We start from the raw sequence: 17,205 nt of genomic DNA, 5'->3' as shown, positions 1-17,205 counted from the left end.
CAAAAATGATTTAGAGAATACCATCATATATTTTAGAAGCAGAGAAGGATTTGGAAACTACAATCATATATGATTTGGAAAACAAAATCATATATTTTAGATTGTCTAGAATTCCATGCAGTGTCGAAGTAATTTAGTTTTACTCCCAAGCCAGCTCAAGAATATCCCAGACTCGGGAGTAGGGGGCTGGTGACAGAGTAATGGTGCCAGCACCCGACCCGGGTTGTCAACGGGTACCTGACCCGGCACCACATGGAAACCCAACGGGCAGAATACTAATGGGTGGAACGTTACCACGGGTCATTTACTGTGACATTGAAGAGAGAGAAATAATGGCTCCTCATTATGTCTCATCATGTCATTACCGTTAGGGCTTGATATAAATAGGACCTCACCTCAGCTAGGAGGGACACGTTCAACATTTTGTACTGAAACACTTGCAATACAACAATTCGCTATTCTTATAATATTATATCTCCGGTAACATATTTACGGCAATTTATACCATACACCCCGGTGTATAGAGCTATGTACGCCCAGCATCAAAACGACGCCGTATGGAATTGTTATGTAACGGATTTTTTTTATTAGTCTGTTAACGCCGTCAAACGGTAAGAAGAGGGAAGTGAGAGAGCGGCTCTAAAGACATGGTGTCGTCGCGCCGATCATGCATATTGGATTAGAGAACACGAAAGCGACCTGATTGTTCGATTTGCGTCGTATTCTGCAATTGTTGGATGGAAGCCATGTCTAATTCGATTGCGCAGCAAGATGTGGCGGAGACAGAGCATACAACTGATCCTGTTGGAGTGGTAGATACAGAGGATGCTAATCCAGGTATTTGATTTTTAAGATTTTATTTTGTATTTGTGTTTGATGTATGATGAATATATTGGACTCGCTGTTGAATTATATAAGAATTGATATAGAATTTCTGTTTGATTGTGGTTGTTTTGGATGTTAGTATGGTTTGATTTGAAGTTGTTGTTTCAGTGAGGTTGTACGTGTATTATATGGTTTGATTTGTTTGGTTTTATGATTATGTGTATTGTGCCATATGTGTATGTGTATTGTAGTTATGGATTATGTACATTAACAGTATGCGATATAGGTTTTATGTATTTTAATGATTATGTGTATTGTGCCATATGTTTATGTGTATTGTAGATATGGATTATGTACATTAACAGTATGGGTAGTCAAAATGTATGTGATTTGCAGCTGATCAGGATTTGGTAGGGATGTCAGTGTGTTCGGTTGATGAAGCATATGACATGTATAATGATTATGCCTTTAGAGTAGGTTTTAGCGTGAGGAGGGGTAAGCAAAGATATAGTTCTGCTACAAAAACAATGAAGACGAAGATGTTCCATTGTTCGAAGGATGGATTTAAAAGGAGTACAGGAAAAGGGTGTTATTCTAAAATTGATGGTCGTACAGGTTGTGGTGCATTTGTCCAATTCGATTTACATGAGAATGGGATGTGGATTGTTTCGAAGCATGAGAAGTTGCATAATCATGAATTGGTTCCACCAAGCAAGAGTTACCTTCTAAGGTCACATAGGATGGTGTCTAGGAATCATATATCATATCTTACTGATTTGAAGAGCAGTGGTGTGTCTGTTGCAGATGGTGTAAGATTCCTTAAAACACAATCAGGGGGATCACCACTTGTTGGGTTTACAAGTAGGGATGCATATAACTCTCTATGTACCGATGCATTGAACAGATTGGATGGTACCGATTCAAACACATTGATTGAAATATTCAAACGGAGGCAGTCAAGTGAAAGGGATTTTTACTTTGATTTTGAGGTGGATTTGGAGTCAAGGTTGTGTAGTTTTTTTTGGAGGGATGGACGGATGAGGAGAGACTATGATTTGTTCGGGGATTTGCTAGTTCACGATACAACATATCGTACTAACAAATATGACATGATTTGTGGAACTTTTGTTGGCACGAATAACCATTGCATGAATGTTATGTTTGGATGCGGTTTTTTGATGAATGAGAAGATTGAGTCATTTGTATGGTTGTTTAAGACATTTTTGAGATCTATGGATTACAAAAGTCCACAAAGCATAATGACTGATCAATGTGCTGCTATGGCTGCTGCAATTGTTCAAGTTTTTCCAAGTTCACGACATCGGCTATGTATATGGCATATTGGCGAGAACTCAAAGAAGCACATTAAAGGGTTAAGAAATCAAAAAGATTTCCTAGATATATTCAATTGCTTGTTGAAGTATACGGATACAGAGGCAGAGTTTGAATTTTACTGGACGAGGTACGTGTCTGATGTATGCTTCGTTATTTTGTTTTGTTTTTTTTTTTTTTTGTTTGTTTTTATTATTAGTTTACATATGGATTATCATTGAATGAATAGTTGTAGATTATATTATACAGAATACAGAATTATTTTTCTGGATCAAGTTTATGTGTATCTGTTTGATAGTTTATGTGTATTCATGTATAAGATTATGTACATTAGTCTGTTCTGTATGTTATATACTGACATGCTTGTAGGTTTACTTTAATATATCTATGGCATGTTATTTCAGGATGGTTACAACATACAAATGTCACAATAATCACTGGATTGAAAAGTTGTATGGGTGTAGAGAAAAATGGTGTCTTGCTTTTAATAAAGATTATTTTTCGGGTGGGATTTTATCTTCTCAAAGGAGTGAGACCACCAATCACTCTATTTCTAGAAGGTTGTCCAAGACATCTGGTTTGTGTGATTTTTATAACTCTTTTGTTGGGGTCATATCAGAGTGGAGAAGTAGAGAGAATGGGGAAGATGTTCGGTGTTCACAAGGTGTACCCACAATGGTGATGGATAATGTTAAGATTCTGTTGCATGCTAGGGAAATTTATACAATTGAGATATACTATTTGTTTGAAGAACAATTTTTGAAAGGTGGATCATGCTATCAAGAGTGTGTGATGTTGGAAGATGGTGTGTATAAGTATCATGTCTGGAGGCCTGATGTTGATATTATTAGGCATGAAGTGGTGTTTAACAGTAGACAAATGGACATTGGATGTAGTTGCAAGTTGTTTACTGAATTGGGGATTTTGTGTTGTCATTGCTTACGCATTCTAAATGTGCATTGTGTTTCTGAAGTCCCCGAGAAGTATATTTTGAAGAGGTGGACTAAAAAAGTTGTTGAAGTTGATAATGTTGATATAATGTCTAGAGTTGATAGTGGTAATGGTGCATCTTCTGTTTGGTTATTAGAAATCATTAGGAAATTTCAGAGGCTTGCTGTTTATAGTCAGGAAAATATCGAAGGACGGAAGATTTGTAAAGAAGCAATTGCAGATGCAAAGAGAAGACTTGAAGCTGAATGTGGTGGCAGTTTATTTGAAGATTGTGACATAGGATCGACAAGTGGTGTTATAAAGGATCCATCTACTAGGCGGATGAAAGGGTTGCGGAATAGGAGGGTGAGCAGCGTTACTTCAAAGAAATATAACAAAGCAAGGGGACGGAAGCATCTTGTAAATATGGTTGCTTCCAAAATAAAATCTGCTGTTCACTTGTTCAGTCTCAAGTTGATGGTGATATTTTAAATATTGCATGCGATGGATATCTTGTGCACCCAAGTTCCGGAGGTTCTAGTTTTTGTCACGTTAGCACAATGTCAAGCATGGATGATAATTAAAGCACATGTTAGTGTTAATCATCGTAGTAATATGTATCACGTACAGAACGATGTTAAATCACATAACTCAGCAGTAATAAAATAGACTTTTATTATGATATGTGCTGTTTTAAAAGTTTATGTGTATTAATTATATACTTTATGTGTATTCCTTATATACTTTATGTGTATTACTTCATATGATTATGTACATTTTTATTTGTGTTAATTACTTTTATTTATTTATGTACATTTCTTTTTTAGGTTTGCAGTTATCAATATAGGGAAATGATATGCTTGGTCATATGTGTATTATGTACATGTTTACATTCAGTAGGATGTTTGATTATATATATTAGCAGAAACAAAATATTTGTTAGACTTTTTTTAGTAGTATGTGCACTGTTTGAAAGTTTATGTGTATTCATTATATGGGTTATGTGTATTACTTCATATGATTATGTACAATTTTTGATAGTTCACAGTTTGTGTAGTATATGCATTGATTATGCACAAAATCATATTGGGGAATATGAAAAATATAGAATACAAGTAAACATTAGATTGGATTACCAAAAGGAGCATATACAAATTTCTGATAATTGTTTATCAACTGAAACTTCTAGAAATTGAACCAAAAATACAAGTAACCATGTGTTTGGATTAGCAGAACTGATTTTTACAGATTGTGGTTAGTAGTTTCACTTCTCTTTCTTGTAGTTGTCCCTTGCTGATTGCATGACTGTTTCCATGTATTCGTTTTTCTTCCACATGATGATGTTTGCTGCATATTTTTCTCTAAGCGATGTAATGAAAGCAGCCTACAGTAAACAAAAGATACATGTTAAAATTAGAAGAAACAAGAGATAACATGTGTAATGTAGAACAAAGTTGATTATTACTTACATCACTATCACCCCCTACGAAACCAGTTTCCCATTTGTCTACTACAGTCCCTTTGTAAGTTTCCATGTGGCGCATGCAATACACACCACAATCTGTTGTGTTCTCTTCATCTTGCCATGGCATGTGAATGCACTCAGCTTCGATATTCTTCACTTTTCTTGCAAGGGGGTTTTTCTTCGATTGGAGGTATTTGTAGAAAGCTGTTTTCTGCACATTATAGTAATTGCAGTGTTTAATTAATTTAAGTAATGTAAATATTAAACTATAGGGTATAGATATTTAATAGGAGTATTAGTTTATCTTACCAACTTAGCCGGGCAGTTCTCATATCTGTTCGTATTTGGTATTCCCTTGGGCATTAGCTTGTTATCAATGATCTGAAGTTTTGACTTGGGGATGTTAAAGCACATCAAGTAGTAGTGATTGTGCCTCAAGATTGTAAAGAAAACCTGAAATGAATAATTAAAAGGTATTTAACAAACTGTGTCAAATACAGACATCAATTCAATAATCTTAGAATTCATATATATATATATATATATATATATATATATATATATATATATATATATATATATATATATATATATATATATATACTTGTTTTACTTACAAGACTTGCATCTGTGATATCAATTGCAATCTCCCTCAACTGGTAGTCAATATTTGCACAGAAGTCACCTATATCCATATTCCTTGCTTTTATTTCAACATTTTCAAGCGTCATCTGTAAAGAAGAGGTTGTGTGTCATATAGTACATTGTTTTAAAAAATGTGTTAGTTCTAGATGTGTACTTACGTAAGCAGCTTCCGAGAAGAAGATCCTTTTTGGTTGATCAATTGATCTTTTCATATCAAGCACCGTCAATCTGTGTGCCCAGATTTGCAGGATATTTGTAGCTAGTTGTCCATTTGCCAATGTTGCAATGTCCTCCCTCGTTGCAAACAGATCATGGGCAGAAAACAACATTTCACTGGAAACAAACAAAACAAGTTGATATTACAAAATAAACATTTCACAATTTAAAGTAATATAATGTCATGAAGTAATACACATAACATATAACTAGGATACACCAATGTACATAATATCATGAATGAATTCACATAACATATATCAGGAATACACATAATGTGGTATATCAATTGAGAACACCATTGTACATAATATTATGAATGAATACACATAACATATATCATGAATACACATAATGTGGTATATCAACTGAAAGCATATGTTATAACAAGTTATAAATGAAATACATACTAAGAAGGGTACTCAGTTTCATCTGATGGCAGGAATGCATAGTCTGAGATCAGTTTTTCCCTGGCGGAAACATTCTTGAGCTTTGAAATGTTGCTTGTCCAGTACGGGGATCGACAAGCCAGAGAGAGGTTTTTGAACTTTCGCTGTGGCCTCTTCCGGACATTGACATCTTCAGATTCAGCAATGATGCTTTATCGAGACAGAAAAGTAATTAGGAACATGTTTTAATGTGTTAAGCAGTAGGCATAACAACATGATTAAATAATTAACAAGGATAAATGCACATAAGGATATTGTTAAGTGATATGTGAGTTTTACCTATCAAATTCAATTTGTTCTGGAGTTCTCTGTTCAGTTGCTGGTAGTGATTGGGGTGAACCATCAGCTATGTCATCAACGATATTCTCCAAGAGTGTTGCAATTGGGGTAAGTGTTGCTGCTGCTGTATTTCCTTCGGTTGTTTGTGGTGGTGGTGTGGTGGGTGATGCTGATAGAGTTGCTGCTCGGGGTTCAGATGTGGGTTTGGGCGGAGGTGGTGTTGTTTCAGGTGGAGTTGCATTTCTTGGGGCCTCTTCGGGAGTAGCATCACGGCTAGTTGGCGTCAGGAGATTAAAAGTTGGTGCGGGTATATCAGCAGTTGTCATGTTCTTCAATGTTGCCAGGAATGCCGCTTCAAGTTCAACAACCGCATCCAAGAAACTGGGTTGGTTGTAGATATCATCCTCTCGCAGTAAGTTTTCCGGTGGGGTTGGATTCGGGCTTGGGGTGAGGTTGGTAGTGGCGGATAAGTTGCTGAACACATTTTTTATAATCTCAACAACAGAGGTGTTTGCCCCAACACCTGCCATGACCTCACCGAACTCCATAATGCTCGTGGTCATCTTTTTCAATGCGGTGGTGACCTTTTCAACTTCCTGACCTTGTGGCAGTTCACGGGGCAGTGGCAGTTGAGGAGGTGGTGGCTGATGTGCATCTGGGATATATTCAACGACTTTGCCCTTTCCAAAGCCGCCTATGTCTCTTTCAACCTTGACCCTTGCCCTCAAATCACTTGAAGTCCATGAAGTGATTGTGGGAATTCTCTTTCTGACTATTTCTCCTCTAACCTGCACTTTGTCTAGGTATGCCAGCTTGAAATAGAGAAACAAAACAAAAAGAAAAAAAAAAGAAGAAGAAGATAAACCATTCAAAATCAGTATCAGTTTATGTTTAGGTTGGCAGAGTAGGATACACATAAAGTTATTAAAAGATGTACATAATTATAGTCTACAATGTACATAATGTATATCATGAATACACATAAGGTTATAGGTCAATATACAGAGTGCATACCATCAGGAAAGTTGCAGGACCAGTGAAGGCTGCATCACGTTTGCCCCTCCATGTTGTGGTGGTGTCAACAAGAGATCGTATCGTGTAAGCACACCAGTTGAAGTCTTGGATCTTGCTGACATCTTGCAGTGAATACAGGAGCCTGTAGTTGTAGAACATGTTCTTGAAGCCTCTTATCAATGTGGAAACAAAATAGATTATGAAGTCACGTTTGAACATGTCTCCATGATCACGCCTCTCAATAATGCCATTCAGCATCTGGCTTGTAGTTGGTGTGCCTGTCTTCACTCTCCACCGCTGTCTCCAAAGTGCAACCAAGCCAGTGAACTGTGGGTCCTTGTTTGTTATTTCAGCCTCCACAACAGTCTGTTGGCCTCTGGGGATGCCAAGTGTTTTCTGTACATCATCATCTCCTAGAAGGAGCTCCTCCTCTTCCAGAAGTATTGAGCATCTACCAACATCAAAGCGCTCTAGAAGGTATCTCAGAAGTTCACAATCACACAAGGACAGTGTTGCATTTAAAAGGGATCCAAATCCCATATCTCGAACAGCTTGGTGCTGTTCTGGGCTCAGACTACTGACGAGTGCACAGAGCTGCTTTGGGGAGGTCCGTACAGATAAATAATCATTGTTTCTTGGTTTTCTCCTCTTCTGTTTTTCATTACTTCTTATGCTCTTTGGGGCTTTGGCAGGTTCAGCAGCTGCACTGGCATGGGTTTTCTTTTGTTTTTTGGCAGGTTCAGCAGCTGCACTGGCATGGGTTTTCTTTTGTTTTTTGGCAGCAGGCTGTTTGGGGGCATCACCGGCATTTGTACTGGTTTCAACATTTGGTGATTCAGAACATGTTTCAGCACCCTTTGACGAAGCAGCGGTATTTTTCTTTCGTTTACCCTCTCTGGCAATTTGTAGTAGTGTAGGATCAGACGTGGTTGTAGGTGTTGATGTAGGTGCAACATTCCTTTTTCTGGGAGATCTCCGGGGATTAGTGGGTGTAGGGGTTGACATATCTGTAACAACACAATACACATAAATACAAATATAAGGAATACGTAACACTAATATTAACACCAAACAGGCAGTAGATTGGGATTGAGAATTTTACAGGGGTGCAAATATACAATGTACATAATCTAATGAATGAATACACATAATATATAACTAGGATACACATAATGTTGAATATAAGAAAAATGGTTATCTATGATGAGGTATAGGAACTGAGAACATTAATGTACTTAATATTATATCAGAATAAACACAAGTATAAGTAATATGTAACCCTAGTTGACATAATAACATAATACACATAATAACAGTTTTAAGTATTAGGTAACACTAATATTAACACCAGACAGACAATATACTGGGATTGAGAAGTTTGCAGGGATGCAAATGTGTAATGTACATAATGCTATGAAGAAATACACATAACATATAACCATGATACACATAATTTTGGAATAGAAGAATAATGACTATCTATGATGAGGTATAGCAACTGAGAACACCAATGTACATAATATAATGAATGAATACACATAACATATACCATGAATACACATAACATATATCAGGAATACACATAATATGGAGTATAAAAATAGCGGTTATCAATGATAAGGCATAGGACCTGAAAACAGTAATGTACATAATCTTATACCAGAATATACACAAGTCTAAGTAATATGTAACCCTAGGTATCGTTGCTGTATTAACACAATGAAGTAATAGCATGAATGTTTAGAATGAGAAGTAATAGTAGTTATGCTTACTTGTAACTTTGCGATGTTGTATGCCCTTTTGCAGAAGAATGTGGTGAAGTTTTTGCGGTTTTTGGCGTAGTTCGCGGAAAAAATGTGATCGTTTTAATTTGAATTGCAGGGAGTGGTAATTGAAAGGCTTCGTGAAGAAGAAAGGTTTGATATATATATATATATATATATATATATATATATATATATATATATATATATATATATATATTTTAAATGTGATTGGACGGACGGAGAGGCGCCCGTCCCGTCAAATATCCACTAACGGAGTAATATTAAAACGCCACCATTTTGCACGTAAGCGCATAGACCTACGTGCAACGTGGTGTATGGTATAACGATTGCATATTTACCGTAAATATGTATACAAAGGGACAATTGTATATTAGCAGCATTATACTAGGAGAAGTGGGATAATAGCCATACATCAAATAGAGTATTTACAACTTAAATCATTTTTTTTTTTAAATTTCATGGGTCTCCTGTGGGCCAAAAGTGGTGGTCTAGCTCATTTCATAGGAGAATTGTATGTTAATAGATTTTAATAGGGATGACAACGGCGCGGGATGAGAGTATACTCTCCGAGTCTTTGTCTCCGTCTTGGTATGAAATTGAAAATATTTCTCATTCATGTCTTCACAGGAAATTAGGTGGGGATGAAGATTTTTCGTCTCGGTCAACTATTAGTTAAAGTGTTAAATTATTGTAATTTTTAATAATAATATTAATAATAAAATTTAAAACTTAAGTTCTAGTTTCAAAAATCAAAATACTAAGAGGATACAAATAACATATCCTAAAATAAATATCATTTAATTTGATAATTATTTTTTATTAAAAACTATATTATGTTCCCGTATTCAATTACAATTATTAATATAGTGAAAGAAGTTTAGAAATTATGTGTGATCGAAATCAAATGATGATTCTCAAGAAATCATGATTAATTATGAAAAAATAAACACACCAAACATGAGCAATGAATTAGAGGCCAAAATCGATTTGCCACAATGTGTAACATTAATCATGGCTGCAACAGGTGAACCTTACACCAAAAAGAGAATGTATTTTTCTGTCAAATTTCATAGGAATTTTTAAACCTCTTTAAATGTTGAAATATATTTATATTAGTCATTTCAAGACTCTATTTTCTAAACTTTACAAGTATACTTAAAAATTAAATTTCCATTCATCTATTATCCATTTTGAGTGTATAAATATATGAAATTCAACATCTGAACTATGAGAATTCTAATCCATTTTGACCTACCTGATTCCAATGAAAGTGGATCTCATTTAAAATATTGCCTCAAAATGACTACTCGCATGACATTTGTTAATTTTTCAACACTTTTAACCCAACAAGCTGGGGGAAAATGTATAGATAAAAATTACATTACAGTAAAAAATAATTGAAGGAAAATAAACCCAAATTAGGAGGTGAGTATGGGTGTTAATTCCTACAAGTGGATCAATTATTATTAGCATCATTGATCATCTTCTTCCTCTTGAGAACTACAGTCCATGTGACAAGTTCTAACACAAGAGCAATTCCTCCAAGCACTGAAAGCAAGCTGATATATGCCACCTTCCATTTCCTTTGTGGCTGCAGTATCTCAAATCCTTTGAACACATTGATGATGCCAAGAATGAGCACTCCATATCCTATCCCTTGGTGGTATATGTTCCAGTACAATCTGTACTTGTGATTCTTATTTGGCCGTAGAAATAGTGCAAATACCTGAACATATATAGATTAATTAGTTGTTAGCTGATTAGGTTAGTGAGTTTGATTAGTTGATAACATTAGCTAATTGTAGAAAGATTGTTTGGTAAATTAGCTGTTAGCTGATTATATACAAAATGACTTTCTGAAAATTAAAAGCTGATCAAAAAAGTTGTTTTGAGTAGCTTTTTGAATTTTAGTGTTTTGGAGCAATAAGCTGTTACAAAAAGCTAATTAATCAAATACTTATACTGATTGTTTAACCAAGTCAAACAGCTAATAGTGGTCAAACAAGCTAAAATTGACTAATATGCTAACTATTTTACCAAACAAAACCAAAAACTTATGTGAAACTGTCTCACTGCACGGATCCCTGTTAGTGAAAAAGGGCAGATCAAGATGAAAATGTAATACTTATTTGAAAAATATAATACTAAATCAGGAATAAAATGTTTGTTACTGTAATACTTTTGAAGAAAATATAATACTTTTACATTTTTATTTAAAGTATTACATTTTTTCTTAAAATTATATTATTACATTTTTCCTGATTGCTTCTAATTATTTGATTTCATATTATTAACGTCAATTAATTAAGGTGAACAGGTTATGAATAATTATAAAGAGTGAATAAAATGTACAAATATATATATAATTATGATTATGAATCACCATTCATTATGCATGTATAGTAAAAGAAAACAATTGTGAAATGTGTGTCGTTGAAGAATCACAATATAAATGGAATGACCATACCAATAAATTATGAAAAAAGTATGAGAAAATAATTATAATCAATATTTCATTATATATATATATCCTAACACAATTTTTACATACCAATTAATTAAATGAATTAAGCCTAAAATTGGTGGTAAAGATGGATGTACCTGGAGAGTAGCAAAACAGAAGAGGGTAATTCCAAGGTTCCTATGGATTGAGTACACAATCCCAGTGGATTGACTCCCAAGCTTCATTCCAGTTCCCCAACCACCAACTCCAACAACGTATGAAGACAGTTGGCAGGTCACATGAGCATAAAACCACGCAGGATCTGAAAATGTCTTAACATACCTTGCCATTATTATTCCAACTGGAAACAAAATCCCCCAACTCACAACGTTCAGTATTCCATGTATCTGTTCACACAATTTTACCCAAAACAAAAAATGTTAATAATAGAATAGATAGTATTATAATGAAAACAAGGAAATTATGTCAACAAAATTTTGTCCAATTACAATATGCAAACATATAACAAAAGCTTGAGCTAGTCTTCTTTATGAAGGGTCTCATCTAATAATAAGGGTAACCACAATAATGATTTTTAAGGAGGTTTTTGAAGTTGTAATGCTCTTATGTGTGGAGGAGAGAAGGAAATGGGTCCTTGTACAAGAACCTTTTTGTCTTCCAAGTAGGACCCGCCCAAAAAAAAAAAAAGACAAGTGCCGCTTACCACGTGAAAAACACCAAAATGCACCCAATCCAGACGCGTGCACACCACACGTCTCGGTGGACGTGTTAATCTGCAACTATTCTTTTTTCCCTTTTTCCCTTCCCTTACATTTTCTTTTTCCCGGCAAAATCTATACCTATTAGAATGCTCAATTTGATATTACGTACCCTACTAACCCTAGGTTGGATCTACCGCCTAACTTTTAATGTACAAGAAAGTAAAAAATTCACCTAATTTTTTTTGTACTACATAGTAAAAAAATAAAAAAGTTTTCTAGAAAGCCTACTAAGAGTGCCCTAGCAGTTTCCTAATTAGTCTCTTCAGAAGCCCATTCTCCAATCCAGGGAGCCGCACTCTCCTAGTCAATCTTTTGGATAGCCTAATCTTTAATCTAGGAAGCCAAGAGCTCAAACTCTAACTTGGAGAACCCTAACTCTAAGATGCTGGTGTGAATCAAACCCATACTCTACCGCTGAGTGGCAGCAGGTGGTCTACCACTTGACCTAGTCCGGCAAATTAAAGCCCCAAATTTATTATTTACATACACGGGCTCAACCATGAAATGGGAATATAATTAAAGTCCGGCCTTCAACTTACATTCTTATTCCGGAGTTTGGAATTCCCACTGTCGTCGTCCCGAAAACTCTCCCCTTTCACCAGATCAAGCTTTCCCAAAGCCTTCAGATTCTCCTCCTGGAATTCATGTTTCGCCGGCGATTCCCCATTCACCACACTATTCCCGACCTGCCACACCTGATTCACGTTACCATCACTCCCTTCCGGCAGCTTCACCGTCGCGAAAATCGTCATCACCCCACCGCTATACTCCCCCTCCATATCCGAAACCTCGAACGAAAGCTCCCCTTCTCGAATGTCCCTATAGGAGTTGAGGCTGTACGTCTTCACCGCCATGGAGCCGTCGAGCCGTTTGAACGCGATCAGAGACTGCGCCCCCACCATTCCCGTCCCGTTCGGGTTAATCGCCCACGAAACCCACCCCTCCGGCGCGCCGGGCGGCGCGAGAAACGCGAAACGCAACAGAGATTTCTCGGAATCATAGGTCCAATGTATGTACGAGTTTAGGTACTGAAGGTCGGTGCATTTCTCGTACGATCTGTTGCGCGAGAACTTGTGGTTTGTGCATGAAGCGGAAGATGATAGCTGAGGTCTTAGGATTAAGGAGACAAGGAAGAGGAAGAATAGCAGACGAGGTTGAAGCCGCGACGACATTTTACGAGTGATTGTTGAAATTGGAGGACGATGAAGGAGAGGAGAATGGAGGAATTGAGGAAACGAAAATGTTGTTGTTCCTTTTTTATTGTTGCAAAAAGCTAAAGCATGCGTTCATTGCGTATTTGCGTTGTCTCCCCCCCTAGTACATAATTTGTTACAAAATTTACTTTAAAGGAATAAAAATTAAATCAAGATTCGCAAAAGAGTTAATTCCAGCATAAATACTCGCTTAATTGTTAACATGTACCAATTTTCATACTTGACAATTTTTAATTGTACCATAAATGGTCTCTTGACTATTGATTTTGTTTTAAATTTGGTACTTCAGTTAAATATTTATTTAGCAAACATTAAATTTAAAAGTAATAAGGTAAACATTGACTCGTTATTGAGATGAGAAAATTGGATTCATAAATTTAATACATTGGATTTATCATTAGTGGGAAGACTTAATTTCATTTTTTATCCTTGGTTTTTTATTTTTAAATTATCAAAACATCCCTCTTTGGTCATAGTATTATTGTAGCATGACCATCTTTGGTCCTCCATCAATAAAATCGTTGAAATACCTATAAATATAAGGACATTTTAATCTTTTTAATACAAACTGCGTTGACCCGTTATATTTTTTTATATATATTTTTTTAAATTCATAATTATTGAAGACAAAAATACTCTTGTATTTAAAGACATTTAAATTGTTTTGTTGATAGAAGACCAAAGATTGTCATGCCACAATAATACTAGGACCAAAGGTGATGTTATTAAAAAAAAAAAAAAAAGAAGACTAAAAGTTGAATGTCACCTATAAATTCATAACAAAAAATAGTATTAACTCTTAATGGGAATGTGAAGAGCCGATTTTTACATTATTACTTTTAAATTTAAGTTTTACTAAATTAATATTTAACTAGAGGACTAAATTTGGAACAAAAAATAGTTAAGGGGCTATTCATTGTCCAAATAAAAGTTGAAGATATAAGCATGCTACCAATAATGAATGATTGTAAATTTTCTTTATCATTTGTGCATTAAAAATACAGTTTAAATACGATCATTCAAATTTCTATATTTAATAAATTAAATAAAGGGAATAATTTAAGGAATTGTGTCTCCTAACGTATCAAATTAAATTCAAGGAATTGTGCTTGCCATTGCCACATGCCCAATGTTAAGATGGGTAACAAATATTAGCCCTCGTAAAGAAAATACCATGCATATATTTGGTATCTCAAATATATTCCATCACGATATATGATCCACTTTACTAATATTGTCGATCACAAAATTTATAATCTTGCCCATAAAATTAATAATCTGCATCTGAGATTATTGGTCAAGGTTGTGTGCCAGCCCCACGCACATTGAACATCTCCAAAACATGGTTATAAAATCATTAACACCCTAATGAGCAAGCATTATTTCCATTTTAAAAAATATTATTCCATATTTGACATATTCCTTCAATTCACCACTATTTCCCTCCTTTTTTTAAACGCGTTATTTTAAATAAAGTAAGAGTACGTGATGTAGCTTAATTGGTATTCGTGATCGGATAATATATATATTTTTATAGACTAATACTATATAGCCCTCTTATATTTTTCCTCAAATCTCCCCCTCCTGGCATAGCATTATTGTATTGGACTTGGGGGGCCCTTAGGGTTGGGGTTCAGCCTTTTAGAAGAACTATTGTATTGGACTTTTCAGCATGTAATTATTAACTAACTTTTTTCTTTAAATAGTGGTGGGTTAACAAATTTATCGGTACCTAATAAATTAAAACAACTTCAAGAGGAAAAATTTAGGAAGAGAAAAAAAAATGTTTTCCTATTTTATATCAATTTAATTTAATAAATATTAATAATAGCATTTTTAAAAATTAAATTATTACGTTTAGAAAGTAATAATTTTTTTGAAATACTCAATAATGATTTTTTACAAAGCAAAGTATTTGTAAGAATTTAAACCCCTACCACTAGAGTTCAAATCTATAACCAATAACCATCCATTTGGATTGGTAACTGGGATGCCATTATGCGAATAGTTATGCTGTGCATCCGTATGCACCATGCATGGTGCATACGGATGCAAAAACGACGTCGTTTTATTAAAAACGCGCCTCTCTCCTTAAAAAGAAAAATTCAGGTTCGATTCCCAGCAACAGCATTATGTTGTTCATTCATTCTGGAATTTTAGTTCATAGATTATGGAATTTTAGTTCATTGATTCTGGAATTATAGTTCATCGATTCTGGAATTGTAGTTCATCGATTCTGAAATTTTGGTTCATAGATTCTGGAATTTTAGTTCATTCATTCTGGAATTTTTAGTTCATAGATTAGATTCTGGAATTTTAGTTCATAGATTCTGGAATTATAGTTCATCGATTCTGAAATTTTAGTTCATATGTTGTTGCTGGGAATCGAACCTGATTTTTTTTTTTTAAGGGGAGACGCGCGTTTTTAATAAAACGACGTCGTTTTTGCATCCGTATGCACCATGCATGGTGCATACGGATGCACAGCATAATTTGCCTTACACTACATGGTAGTTGGCAGAAAGTAATAATTAATATTAATATTGATACATATATGATGGGCCCAAGTCTATACTATATATAAAAACTAAATCCTAAAATTTTAACTTCCCGCCCAATTCCTAAAAACTCCCTCTTCCCAATAAAATATATTGATTTCTACTTTCCCATTCGTACAATAATTCTGGGTAAAAATTATATTCTAAAATTATAAAATATTGTAATACAATTCCCTTTGCACATCTATACTATCTATACTATATATAAAAAACAAAATCCTGAAATTTTAACTTCCCGCCCAATTCCTAAAAAATCTCTCTTCCCAATAAAATATATTGATTTCTACTTTTCCATTCGTACAATAATTCTGGGTAAAAAGTATATTCTAAATTATAAAATAGTGTAATACAATCCCCTTTGCACATCTATACTATATATAAAAACAAAATTCTGAAATTTTAACTTCCCGTCCAATTCCTAAAAAATTTCTCTTTCCAATAAAATATATTGATTTCTACTTTCCCATTCGTACAATAATTTTGGGTAAAAATTATATTCTAAATTATAAAATAGTGTAATACAATCCCCTTTGCACATCTATATCTATACTATATATAAAAACAAAATCTTGAAATTTTAACTTCCCGCCCAATTCCTAAAAAATCTCTCTTCCCAATAAAATATATTGATTTCTAATTTCCCATTCATACAATAATTCTCAGTAAAAAATATATTCTAAAATTATAAAATATTGTAATACTTTTTTTTTTGAATGCATAAAATATTGTAATACAATTCCCTTTGTACATCTATACTATATATAAAAACAAAATCCTGAAATTTTAACTTCCCGCTCAATTCCTAAAAAATCTCTCTTCCCAATAAAATATATTGATTTCTACTTTCTCATTCGTACAATAATTCTGGGTAAAAATTAAATTCTAAATTATAAAATAGTGTAATACAATTCCCTTTGCACATCTATACTATATATAAAAACAAAATCCTGAAATTTTAACTTCCCGCCCAATTCCTAAAAACTCTCTCTTCCCAATAAAATATATTGATTTCTACTTTCCTATTCGTATAATAATTCTGGGTAAAAATTATATTCTAAAATTATAAAATATTGTAATACAATTCCCTTTGCACATCTATACTATCTATACTATATATAAAAAACAAAATCCTGAAATTTTAACTTCCCGCCCAATTCCTAAAAAATCTCTCTTCCCAATAAAATATATTGATTTCTACTTTCCCATTCGTACAATAATTCTGGGTAAAAATTATATTCTAAATTATAAAATAGTGTAATACAATTC

The 17,205-nt window shown here is 34.2% G+C and overlaps 2 protein-coding genes and 1 long non-coding RNA gene across 3 annotated transcripts; 1 reads left to right on the top strand and 2 right to left on the bottom strand.

Moving 5' to 3' along the window:
- Window positions 1-746: 746 nt before the first annotated feature.
- Window positions 747-4,520, top strand: LOC109175139 (protein FAR1-RELATED SEQUENCE 7-like). The gene is made up of 4 exons (XM_019324390.1): window positions 747-837; window positions 1,222-2,287; window positions 2,562-3,567; window positions 4,371-4,520. Exons 1-4 carry the CDS (start codon window positions 747-749, stop codon window positions 4,518-4,520), a joined length of 2,313 nt encoding a protein of 770 aa, XP_019179935.1.
- An 88-nt stretch (window positions 4,521-4,608) lies between these two features.
- LOC109175149 lies at window positions 4,609-5,197 on the bottom strand. Its single transcript, XR_002053249.1, has 3 exons — window positions 5,170-5,197; window positions 4,862-5,005; window positions 4,609-4,763 (listed from the first exon to the last, which is right to left on the bottom strand). It is a non-coding gene; the product is annotated as an uncharacterized LOC109175149 (long non-coding RNA).
- A 5,053-nt stretch (window positions 5,198-10,250) lies between these two features.
- Window positions 10,251-13,372, bottom strand: LOC109175148 (cytochrome b561 and DOMON domain-containing protein At3g25290-like). Its single transcript, XM_019324402.1, has 3 exons — window positions 12,707-13,372; window positions 11,544-11,792; window positions 10,251-10,668 (listed from the first exon to the last, which is right to left on the bottom strand). The coding sequence occupies exons 1-3, from the start codon at window positions 13,337-13,339 to the stop codon at window positions 10,399-10,401; spliced, it is 1,152 nt and encodes a 383-aa protein (XP_019179947.1). The 5' UTR covers window positions 13,340-13,372; the 3' UTR covers window positions 10,251-10,398.
- Window positions 13,373-17,205: the final 3,833 nt, after the last annotated feature.

The sequence above is a fragment of the Ipomoea nil genome, unplaced genomic scaffold (genome assembly GCF_001879475.1).
Source record: "Ipomoea nil cultivar Tokyo-kokei standard unplaced genomic scaffold, Asagao_1.1 scaffold0684, whole genome shotgun sequence".
NCBI classification, from domain to species: Eukaryota; Viridiplantae; Streptophyta; class Magnoliopsida; order Solanales; family Convolvulaceae; genus Ipomoea; species Ipomoea nil.
This window is presented reverse-complemented; position numbering and strand designations above follow the sequence as displayed.